The 12,880-nt window shown below is 38.1% G+C and overlaps 1 protein-coding gene across 1 annotated transcript in view; it reads right to left on the bottom strand.

The window, feature by feature from the left end:
* BLI (protein BLISTER) overlaps nucleotides 1–12,880 on the bottom strand; it is a 76,041-nt gene that overhangs the window by 6,722 nt on the left and 56,439 nt on the right. Inside the window, exons 8-9 of the mRNA XM_010245327.3 lie at nucleotides 10,099–10,166; nucleotides 9,662–9,775 (exon numbers count right to left, since the gene is read on the bottom strand). Of these exons, the coding sequence (XP_010243629.1) occupies nucleotides 9,662–9,775; nucleotides 10,099–10,166 (182 nt within the window). The remainder of the gene's footprint in view (nucleotides 1–9,661; nucleotides 9,776–10,098; nucleotides 10,167–12,880) is intronic.

The following is a 12,880-nucleotide window of genomic DNA, read 5'->3' as shown; positions in this document are numbered from 1 at the left end:
TAGCCTATACTTGAAACAGCTTATGTAATGAAAACATCTTTCCCAAAATCTTCTAAAAATTTGCATCGACAGACCCTGGGTAGGAACTAGCCATTGAAAACCTTGCATTCCTCTCCTGCCATAAGCACCAAAAAAACCGCAGCAAGAACTATATTCCAGGCCAATTTTCCTTTTTTGCCCAGCCCTTCAACCATCCAACCCTTTACAAACTCCACCACTGACCCTGGGCAGTAACTCTTTAACTCAAATAGGTTCCATATTTTAGATCGTACTTCATAGGAAATCTGCAATGTAGCAATAGATGGTTCATTGATTCCCAGTGCCCTTCACATAATACAGCCTTCTGAATCAAAACATCATACCCTTCTGTAGAAGGTTGTCCCTAGTAAGTATTCTGTGTAACTAGGTAGTCCAAACAAAAAATGCTAGCTTTCTAGGAACATTCTTACACCAAATAATATTGACAGGGACTGACTGCTCTTCTGAACAAACAAGGCACTGTAAAAAGAATTCACTGAGACTTTTCCTGACTTCTCTCACTGCCAAAATCTATCTGAGCTTCCAATCTCCACTTATGTGCTGTATAATACATGCAGCATTTCCACCATAGCATCCAGCTCCAAATCATTCAAGTTTCTTCTAAATTGCAGGGCCAACACCACACCAAGGTTTAAAATGTTGGTGTCGATGGAATTGTCAGTCATCCAAATATAGGAAACATGTCGAAATGTTGGAAATACCGTAGGGAAATATTCAAAAAATTATAGACATGGTGGAAACATTCTAAAATTTGCAAAAATATAGAATGATGCTTTATGAAATGATAAAAGAAGCATAGGCACGCCTTTTTAAATTATCTTGTTCCAAATCATCAAACAAAGCTAAGAAACTAAGGTTATGGACAAAATAATACATTGTTAAGTTGTCCTACAAACCTTAAGATTCAAAACTACATAACAAAATCAGTTCAAGCAAAATTTGAACTCATAGAAAATGCAAATGATTCTAAGAGATCAACCAAATAATCTATTAGATAAACAAAAACAAATATTTAATTTCATTTTTGAAATGAATATCAATTGGCTCAAAATGGTAATCGTGTACATAAGGCGAGCAATAACATTGGTACTCCACATATCTACAATGTTTTCACCAGCTTACGTTATAATACTATCTATTGTACTCCACATAGTATTGGTAGTGTTCACTAGGGAATATGTCGATTCCAGTAAAATTTCATGTCACTACCCATGGAAATGGAAATATATTGTGGAAATATTAGGAAATTTTGGATGAGTGGAAAAACTAGAAAAGATAGAATTAGGAATGAAGTTATCCGAGGAACCTACGAGTAGCTCCAATAGGTGATAAAATGAGAAGAGTAGACTAAGATGGTTTGGGCATGTGCATAGAAGACCACCAACTGCGCTAGTTATAAGAAGTGATTTGTTACATATTGAATGTTCAATGTCCAAACCTCTAGTTTCTTTGTCAACAGCCAGATCACAAAATAAAAATAAAAATAAAGAGGAAATGCTTCCAATAGAGGACTATCTCCACAACATACATCCTTCCAAAACTTCATGTGTGCTTCATCCCCAATCTTAAACCTCACATCTTTTAGAATGACTCATATGCTTTTTAGATTCCTTTCCAAACTGAGCATCCACAAGACTGATTGAGGCTCTCGGGTACCATCCAAAGTTTCTATCTCCATATTCACATTCTTTATTCTCTTTACACCCAAGCCTCCTTGAAATTTTCGTTTGCAAACCATGTTCCAATTGACTAAATGATATTCTTCTCCTCTTTCCACCTTCCCTATAGAAAACCCCTCATTTTCTTTTCAATGAAGGCTGTCATCCGATCAGGGAATGGATACATTGAGAGTATACATAGGAAGAGAAGACACACTTTTTGCCAATGTCACCTTGCCTCCACAAGTGAAGTATTTGGCTTTCCAAAAGGCCAACTTTGTATCAATTCTTTCCACTATTGTTTCCCAAATTGATTTTGAATTGCACCTTTCACCCAAAACATGTCCAATAAGTGTAATTTTCCCACTTTACAATTCCACATCTTCCCATTGAGCCAACTATTGGACCTCCCCCACAGCCAACAATTCACTTTTATGTGAACTCACATGCAAACCAGACACTACTTCGAACCATCTATGTATTGCCATGACATATTGAAGTTGCTCTTGAGAAACATCACAAATAAGAAGTGTATCATCTGCGTACTAGCAATGCTACTTCCACCCTCTCATTTCCCACTGAAAAGCCTTCAAGAAAACCCCCTGAAACAGCCCCTTTCACCATTCTTCTAAGAGCTTCCACAACTCATATGAATAGGAAAGGGGAAAATGGGTCTCATTGTCCTATTCCTTTCGCACTTTTGGATCCATTTACCAAAATGGAGAACAGGGAGAGGTGACACATACCTTCATCCAAATCCTCCATTTAGAGCCAAAATTCATCCTCTTCAGAACAAAATCGAAGAAATTCCCGTTTAAATGATCATATAGATCTTCTCCAAATCCACTTTACATATTAAACCTGGCCTTCCGCTCTTTAATCTAGAGTTGATTACCTCATTTGCTACTACACCCCATCCACCATTAGCCCTCCTTCCAGAAAAGCACCTTAACTCTCCAAAATAATACCACCCAGTACATCTTTCAGCCTTCTTGCTAACACCAAGATGATGATTTTATATATGCTACCAGTAAGGATGATTGACCTATAACCTTTTAGTTCTATAGCTCCCTTTTTTCTTAGGGATGAGAGTGATGAAGTATGAATTAAGGCTTCTCTCCAAGGCTTCCGAACAGTGAAATCCTTCCAAAGCCTTCATAATTTCCTCCTTAAGAAACTCCTAAATTGGGAAATGCATAAAAAGTGTCCAAGCAACACATGCCTTGACTGTATTGCTCACTTGTCCAAGAAAGCAATAAAAAAGTAGTTAACTTTTTGTTCTGTATCATTGGCACAAAAAAATGTAGCTTCATTTCAAGAAGGATTCAATATACTTCTTTTAGACATGGATGCAAATGGACCTGGATTACCCTAAAATGTGGACTGATCAAGTTCAACTATGATGGCTTTGCTCCAGGAAATCCAGGACTTTTTAGTGTTTGACTGTTCATAGATCTAGAAGTCACAAGTGCATCCTTTTAATAAGTCTCTTTGGTTCTATTGGGGAAGGAAATTCCCTTACGGCAGAACTAGTTGTTCTCTTGCAAAGCTTTAAGTTGGATACCTCTTAAGTTTGAAGAGCCAATAAGGCACCTTGGTGGAGTGCCTTGCCTGAATCCATGACTTATACCAACCAATGTTTTAAAAGGCATGGCAGGCCGCAGGTGTATGTCTGGAGGCATGCCTCCAAGCAAGGCACCACCAAAACACCTAAAGGCACATGAAGGAGACATTGATACCTCTAAGGTGCATTCCTCAAATGCCTTTTGCGTGAGGTATGCTAGAGGTATATGCCTCATCCTCATGCGCCTCATACAAAAGGAAAAAAAGAAAGAGATGTAAAAAAGAGAAAATAAGAAAAGGGAAGGGAAGGAAAGGGAAGGAAAGAGAAAAGAAGGGAAACTCATTTTGCACACTTGGAAGGGCTTATGCCTCTTGTGTTCTGAACTACACCTCATGCCTCCAGCTCCAGGTAGTGGAACACCTCATACCACACCTTCGTGTTTTAAAACATTGATGCCAACAAGATGCTTGTCTGGGCCTAGGCACCTACCTAGGTGACAAAACTTACAAGGCAGGCACCATCTTGTAATATTATTAACATGTCTGCATCTTATTAGAATGGGTGTTGCATCCTACCACCCAGCATGTAACAATTAAGTTATATTCGTCATGGTTATATACCTATAAAATTAAATTAGAGCAACCTGTTTAGTTTTGAGCACTGAACAGAGTTGAATGGCTGAACGGGATTCATGTTGGTTGTCTATGTTGATTGCTAAGCAGATTTTGTTGAATGAGGGGGTGGATAAAAAACAACTCCAAGAGAGAGTGTTGAGGGTCTCTTCTTTGAATGATCCTGTTTCTGGAAGTGAGGGATCAGCTGAGGCTGAGGGTGAGGAAGGGGATGCAGGACAAGAGAAGATAGGGCAGCATTTGAGGAGTAAGCAAAGGATTTGGAAGAAGTGCAGATGGGTGAAGTAGACAGATTGGGTAAGCTTTTGCCAATTGATAAAGTTGTGCACTGTGAAGTAGCCAAAATCAAATCTCCAGGTTTATTATTTTTTGTAGTGATACCTTCACAGAGGCTACTTTTAGAAGGGTGAAAGAAGAAGTTAGTTTGTAGGACAAGGTGATAATATCGGGGTTTATTATTTTTGGTGGCAAAGCCTTCACAGAGGCTAATTTTAGAAGGGCGAAAGAAGCAGTTAGTTTGTAGAAGGTGATAACCTCTCAAATTACTTGAGCAGAAGAGATCTCAACAGATCTAAATGAGAAGATGAGCAACTTTCTATGCTGGGACATGGTGGAACCAAGTGTTGTTCAAGGAATGACCTGCAGAAAGATGGAGAGATTTCTAAATTTAAGGAATCATATAAGGTCCCAAAAGTTCAGTCAAAGAGAACTAGAGGGGGAGGATAAGGGGCAATTGCAAAATAACTGATTCAGATTTGGTCAAAGGGTTCTGTGGGCTGGTTCTCACTGATGCCTTTTTGTTGTTGCTCAATGCTTTTCTTGTGGTTGGATATGAGCTTTTATTTGGGGTTTTAATTTCTGCTGCTGTTTCACAAAGGGGAAGGATGTACATGAGGTGATGTACAGAAAGAGGGCTAAAACATCAAAAAGATCAAAGCCCACTCAAGAAATAGGATAAGTATTTAAGCTATAGAAAAAAACCCTTTCCAATCCCAATTATGCTAGGAAGTCAACCACTTGGTTTAACTCTCTTCAGATTGTTCTAGTACACCCTACCCCTTTTTCCCAACTTCTTACCCTTCCACTAAGACACAAGTTCACAAAGAGAACTTGGAGGACCCAATAGAAACTGCTATCTCAAATCATATCAAGAAGTATTGTCACAACAATTGAGCCACCTTGCAAATTTATGAGGTGACCTATGGATCCACCATCCTGAAGTACATAACACATCCATGAGGGAATATACAATGATACACTTTTCTTTTCCTTCGGAGATTATAGACAAAGCCACCATTTTCTTTTCCTTTGGAGGTTATAATATGTCTATCTCCTCCCACAAGCTGTCCTCCAAATGAAAAAGGATTTTTGGCTCTAGCAACCCTTGAACTTTGCGAAAAGGCCACTTTTGATCCTAAAGTTACAAAAAGGCCATTTTCATCCTCAATCTATTGAGAAAAGGCTATTTTAAGGCCAAAACAGATGGCCTTAGAGATGTCGTTGACAGTTCCGTTAGACAAATAATAAAATAACAAGACCTGCTGAAGTGGCACTACTCAAGTCAAAATAAATCTAAGAAATTACAGGTAGATCCTACTTAAAATTTCTACTTCTTCACATGTGACCAAGGGTAAAAACAAAATAATTATTTTTATTTAATAATTAATTAATTAAAGTATTAATTACAGGTGGGTTTCCCTTAAAATCTCCACTTGTTCACAGGTAGGACCAACTTGCTCAATGCTGAAATCCCTAGTCACAAGTTGATATCTGTACAACCCACGTGTGAAGGCCTACACTCATGCAGGGTCTCAAACAAAAAGCAAAATTCAAAAAACAACAAATGACTTTTTATCATTTCCAAAATCAAAACCCCTTGTTCGCCTCTCTCTCTCTCTCCCCCAGCACTACTGCAACTAGGCCTTCTCTCGACTGACACTGAATGGATAAACGAACCTAGTGATGGTTGGTGGTGATGGCTTAGGAGAGGCTTTGTCAGTGGGGCAGCTGAAGTGGGTGAGGATTTTGCAGATGGAGCGAGGGTTTGCAGTACCTAGGGCCACTAGCTCACCTTTTGCTTCTCATCCGTGTGGATTAGAGCTTGCACACATTAGATCAAGATGGCTTGATTAGATCATTTAGTTGAGTTTCAACATATCGAATGGTTCACCCATTGGCTAAGTAATAGCTGGATCAAAATTAGAGAAAGGAGCCCATTAAATTAAGACTGTTTATTTGCAGTGTAAATGCCAGACCAGTGTAACATTACACTCCAGTCCGGTTTTATGGCTGCTTGGATGGAATGTAAAACAAAAAGGAAGATTGGTGTAAAAGTCCCTTTTGAGAGAGTAGACTTTTACATCGACAATCAATGTGGAAAATACATCAAAAAACTCAATGTAAAACCTATTTGTTTCTCTACCAAATTACTCCCACTCATAATGCATCTCTTGTCCATCTCCTTCCTACTCCGTGGTGGTATCTCTTCACCGGCGCAACTGCTTCTCCTCCCGGCCATCTGAAGCCATATCTATAAGGTGACGGTCAGATGAAATACCGCTATAAGCATCTTGCATAATGATGGAACTCCAGGTTCTAGAGCAAGGCTTTGGTTCAAGAGGAGATTTGGAGGCCTTTTTGGGAGAGGGAACAAGGTTGTCTTCGAGGCCTTTTGCAGATTTTGAGTCGGGTGGTATTCCTCGAGCACACAGAGACTGTGGGATTATGATTGGCATTTCGGATTTGGGTTTCTTTTTAAGGTCATTTAAACCTTTTTCTTAGCTCTGCCATGAGAAAGCAATCCGGCCCAAAAAAATAAATAGAAGATAGATGATTAGACATAGAAATCTGAATGTTGTTGAGTAGTGGCACCGACGAAGAGAGAGAGAGGAGAGATCTCTCACGCTTGATTGCAAAAGAAAGTTGTTGAGCTCTAGAATGGAGTTTCAGAGAAGCCATCATCTTGTCATTATGTTTTATTATGTTTTCAAGCCTTCAACGCTCATACTCAATCAGAGTTTTAGACGCCATGGGAGCAAGCTCACGATCACACCCTAGAGGCACCAACGCAGAGAGAGAGAGAGAGAGAGATGGTAGATTTGTACTAGGTGGCCTATGAAAAGAGGGGTGGAGATTTACATTGATGGGTATTCTCCAAACAAGAGTAAAAGTGCGACATTACTTTTACGTCGATCATCCAAATGTGTATGCGTGTAAATGAGTGTAAAAGTTGGTTCCCTTTTTACACTAAAAAGATGACCATTGTTAAACTACTTGGTATAAATTTGTATTTACACCACTTCAAAACGCAGCCTAAATGTTTAGAAAACTGAATTGATAGGGGTGCAAGATGAGTATGTTGTGGGGTCGTAAATCGCCATGGTTTGCACTTCGGTTTCACCTAATTAATGATCCAAGATGGGTCATGTGGTGAAAATGATAAAGGAGGTAAGGGGAGTGGAGGGTTCACCCTCTCATGACTCATTTGACTCGGTATCAAATCGCCTTCGATGTCAATGTTGGACAATACAACTGACTCAGTGATGAGTGATTAGAAAGAAATATATGTTCTAGTGGTTGTGTTGTAACTAGAAGTGGTTCAATTGGAAGTTAAGTAGAGGAGAGATGATGCAGGAGCATGTGGGGGCCCACATGTAATCCTGCTAGCAGTTGGGTTCCTAGGGGGGCCAAGTTAGCTATTCAGCATTGCTTGCTTATTTTTTGAGTTATGTAACTTATATGGACTTTATAGTTGCTTGTTAGTGTACTAGTCTTTTATTTTTGAGTCATGTGATGGTCATATGAGTCACTTCAGTGGGGTATTTCCGCCAAATTGTGTGTTAAGGCATCACTTTTTCTAGGAGGCAACTATAGAAGCCTCATATCATGTGTGTAGAAGGGTTTTCTTTTTACTATTTTGAACCCTAAAGATTTGTTCTATCCACTGAAGTGGTGATTTTAGCCCTAAAAGTGGGGTGTTCTTCATTCCAGCTTCAACTATACCGTTTCACCTCAAAATTTTAACACTTCTTGTTGTTTCTACTGGGTTTATATTTTGCTGTATCAAGAGAGGAGTGGAAGAAGGATAAGAAGAAAAGGAGAATGAGAGAGAGAGACATGAACAAGTAGGTCGCACCTGTGAACAAGTGGAAATTTTAAGTGGGGCCCACCTGTAATTAATACTTTTATTAATTAACCATTAAATAAAAATAATTATTTTTGTTTTTATTCTTGGTCACGTGTGAACATGAAGGAATTTTAAGTGGGACCCACCTATAATTTCCCATATTTCTTTTGACTTGAGTGAATGCCTCCTCACAGCAAATTACATCATTAATAGGCTTCACCCATAGCATTTCTTCATCGAAAAACTCCTCTTGAGGTACTATCCAAAAACCCACCATCATACCACTCGTATGAGGGTAATTGGATGTTTATGTAATGCCCAAATTCGACCACAGCCACATGACTAATTTGCAACTTGAGCTGTCAAATGCATATTCGTTGGGTACCCTTACGGACAAAAAGGTTATAGGGTATTTGATTTAGCCACCAAGACTGTTTTCAATTCAAGGGATGTCGTCTTCTATGAGGATCAATTCCCATATCAGAATATTTCCCACATTACTCCAGCCCCGGTTGTACCCATTCCAGCATTAGATACCAATGCTGAACCCACAAATAATGCATCTATTGAAATAGAAACCATGCCCCAATCACTCCCTCACAGTTCAGCCCCTGTAAATCCACCTCCACCTTGACCACACCGCATTAGACAACAACTAGTTGCTCTCCAAGATTATGAATGCCAACAACCACCTTCTTTGGCCAACCCTCCCTCAGCCTATTAATGCCACATCAGCAGGCCTTATTATTTTTATTATTTGTCTAGAGAAACCATCAACAACGTCTAACATTTTCCATATTGGCCTTAAAATGACCGTTTCCCAATAGTTTGAGGGTGAAAATGGCATTTGTAAAACTTTAGGGTCAAAAGTGGCCTTTTTGCAAAGCTCAAGGCTCACTAGAGCCAAAAATCCAATGAAAAATGTGATTCTGGGAGGAACTGTAGAAAACCATATCTTCCTCTCCGGAAAAGGAGAGGGATGTTGCTGCTTATTTGAGCTTGGTACTTGGATCTTTTGTACAGCAGTCGGTGTATAGTTGCAGTATGTGCATCTGATTTTTTTGTTGCTGCTCCCTGCCTACTTGTTTTTCTTCTTTCCATGGCTTTTTCTGTATTCAACTTATATGGCTTTTTTTTTCTTTTAAAGAAAATTATATAATTTTTACTAGTCATACCAAAAGGCTTTCATATTGTCCATAGGTCCTACGTCACATGCAGTTCAGAGCACCACCAACCCCATGTTAATGATGCAAAAAGCAAGGGCCTCATAAACCTAAAACTATTAGGCATGTTCTGGCATGTTTGCAGAACCTCCAGGTTGTGCCTCTGCATCTTTGTGATGCCTTATCTCAAGGGGCACCTAGAGTTTCCTTCATTAAGCAACTTTTTTATATTAGTTCAGCTAGACAGAATGTTGGGCAGAAGTGGAGGAAAAGGTTTGAGTCACATTAAGGCCAGCATTTGCAGACTAAGCAATCAAATATAAATGATGCTTTTTTTAGAAAAAGGTAATTTTATATGCTACCATAAACTAGAATAAAAAAACACTTGAATAGTAATAATAACAACAACAACAACAATAGTAATAGTAATAGTGATTGTGATTGTGATTGTAATAATATCAATAATGATAACAACTTACCTAAATCCTCTGTGGAGGTTGACACATCTTTCTTAACAGAGGGGATCTTGCTGACAGCAATAGATTTTCCACTTGCAGTTGTTTTACGTAGCTTAGATTGCAATAGCTTTTTCTCTGGGCATTACAGGTAACAAAAGAAGCAAATAACAGTAAAATGAGAGATTGTCTATATATGCAGCATAATAACTAAACCTACTAACAAATTTTTAACCCATAGAGATCAATGCAGGGTTTTACAAAGATAAAGCTGTTGTCAACACATTTATCAAAGATGAAAATATTTACCCATTTTACAAGCTTTCCCGTGTTTCAAACAGTAAATAGTAATTTAGGAATCAATAAAAGTATCATTTCAATTAAGGAGAACGAAAATATTTTCCTAAATAAATGGAAATGCATGGCAATGTTAACTGACCAATCACTGTATGAATTCTTACCTTCTTGCAGAACATCAACCATGGACTGCAAATCTTGGCGCTCTTTCTCTAGACTAGACACTTTCTTTCTGTCATCAGAAACAAAAATTTGTGTCAACACTATTTAGCATTATGCAGTTTTTCAACTATCCCAGAAAGAAAATAATGATACACCATCAAAAATTAAAAAGAACTACAAGGAGGAGGAAAAGGAAAAGAAAAGGGGAAAATACAAAAGAAAGAATTGGGGAACTCATTTATCCAGCCTCCATACAGCATATCTCCATCAGAATATTGTTAGAGGTTAAACTATGAGCAGAACATTGCAGTAGGAATTTCATTATCAGAACCCATCCATTTGCACCGAAAACATTGCTTGCGAACTTCAAACATCAGTATTTCTTCTTGATAAATAATGGTTATTTTAATTACTTGTCCTCTTTTCCATGACCAAGTTTGGCTTTTATACTAGTAAGAAGAAATTCTGGAAAAGATTTTTTTAAAGAAAAGGAAAAAGACAGAAAAAGTGCCACAACTTCCAAAGAGATTGAACAAGCCAGCATGATACAACCTAAGACTGCATATGATGAGAGTTGTATCTAGTGCTTGGAGGTTAAACAATCAGATCAGGGAAGTAAGATCTTTGAGTTCCAACAGATACCCCCCCAATAACCTGTTCTGGGGAGTAAAAGAAGATGTACTTAACTGAATCCCCATCTCCCACAGGACCAAAATAGGCTACTTTTTAATTTGGATCAAAAATGGAAAATTTAATAGCAAATAAGAGAGAAGATTTATAACATACAAATCTTCACTTAAAGAAGGGTATCTAGAAATGCAATACAGGATGCAAAGAAGAATATATAGAAATACCATCCAAGGATGTGTGGACTCCAGTACAACTTCAAGCCTCCAACCACCAAAATCTCCCAAAACATGTTATCAGCTCAATAATCTGCTGATATTGAAATCCATCCAAACAATATGATCACTCAGGAAGCCAAAGCTCCTCCTGCCTTTCTGATAAGATGCTGTCAAGTCCAGGAACCTCTCATCACCATCATTGGACCAACTAAAATCAATCCACCTCTAGTATATATGAAACCTAATGATCATCTATATCAAGCTTAATGACTATAATACCCAGATGCCTGTTCATCATGCCTGGTCTACCAGTATCAGATAGTATGCACCCGATACATAAGACTTGAGAAATGACAGTTAGCTTCAAAAACTAGATATAAAAGCATGATATAAGCATACAACATGAAATGTCCATACTGGCATCCATGTTTGAGATTTTAGAAAATAATGAGGAATCCCAATTTACCATATAGGCCATTACCCAATGTTGGTCCCAGCCATCTGGGGTCTTCAGAGGGGTGGACTGAACATGGTCCTCATCTAATCATTGTTGTTTTTTTTTTTCTATTTATTTTTTGCACCAAGTGGTCGCTTTCAGACTTGAATCCACGTTCTCACACTTGAAAGACTGAGACTTTACCATTACACCAAGTAATGGCCTGCATCCCCATTTACCATGATAGTTTAATTAAATTTGGTAATAAAGTAAAACTTATTAAAAGAAAAAAGAAAGTACAAAAGAAAGTGAACAGAAGTCACTCAAGAGAGAAAAGAAAAACAAACTTCAACTCCCATACAAGATCTCCACACCAAAGACTTACCCCAACAGAATAATATCCACAGAAAAAAAAAATAAAAAAAAAAGATATTCCCATTTCCTGCATCTACTTCTGTATCAATATCCATATCCAGGTATCATAGTTTAATGGAGTCACTAGACTAGACCAAGTGGAGCAAAGACAATCCTGGCAGAGCACAACCAAAGAGTCATTCCCCAATACTGGTCCCAGCTGGAAGATGTGGATCACATACAAACCTTACCTTTGGCATTCTTTTTTTCACAAATTGGCTGCTCTAAGATATAAACCCACATTCTCAAGCTTGTCAGCCCAAGATTTATATTTTTAAACCAAACTAGAGCCCTCTACTAACAAATCAGGAACCACATGAAAAGCCTATAAAAGTCTCCACAACATGCAATCAGTGGATGATTCTGACACAAGCTAACTCTAGTACCTCTTTTTGGGGCTGATCATGAGAAGGTAGTTTTAGTCATTTCTTTTCACCCAAATGCACAGATAATTTCATCTAATATGCATCTAAGCATAGTCTTGCTACAAATCCTTAAGTAGTCATTCAAGAATTTTTGTTACATCTTGCAAATCTCACCTAAAACATAGGTTCCAGGAAATACTAAACTCATCCAGAGACAGAAAGGAGGAAATAGTCCATCAATGAAGGCACGAAATGGATTCATTATATAAAGCTTATTAGTAACATTTAATGCTATAGATATGCCACTCTCTCATGCACTCCTACCTATTAACTACCATTTCAATCTTTCTGCTAGTAAGTCATCTTTTCAATCTTCAAATTCCAGCATTCAAATCATTGTTCTAGACTTCAACTTTTTATCTTGTTTTGGATTTGTCCTATATAACCTTTTCTCAAACATTGACTTGTTCTCTTCTAATTGTCAATATTTGTTTTTAACCTATATCAGCAGATTATGGAAAATACATATCAGGTGACCATCTTCCATTTAACAGCAGGCCTCAAGAGGGTGACAAGTTCCAAAGAATTCTCTCATGTTTGCTAAAACCTTTAGTTGACCATTCTGCTATCAGCATGGAAAGAATGTATGGGTCACCAATTGGCAATTGAATAACTGTAAATAATGGACCCAGATGTCAATGGTCAACCTGCCATTACTGGAAAG

The sequence above is a fragment of the Nelumbo nucifera genome, chromosome 1 (genome assembly GCF_055504915.1).
Source record: "Nelumbo nucifera cultivar China Antique chromosome 1, China Antique-T2T, whole genome shotgun sequence".
Taxonomy (NCBI): Eukaryota; Viridiplantae; Streptophyta; class Magnoliopsida; order Proteales; family Nelumbonaceae; genus Nelumbo; species Nelumbo nucifera.
This window is presented reverse-complemented; position numbering and strand designations above follow the sequence as displayed.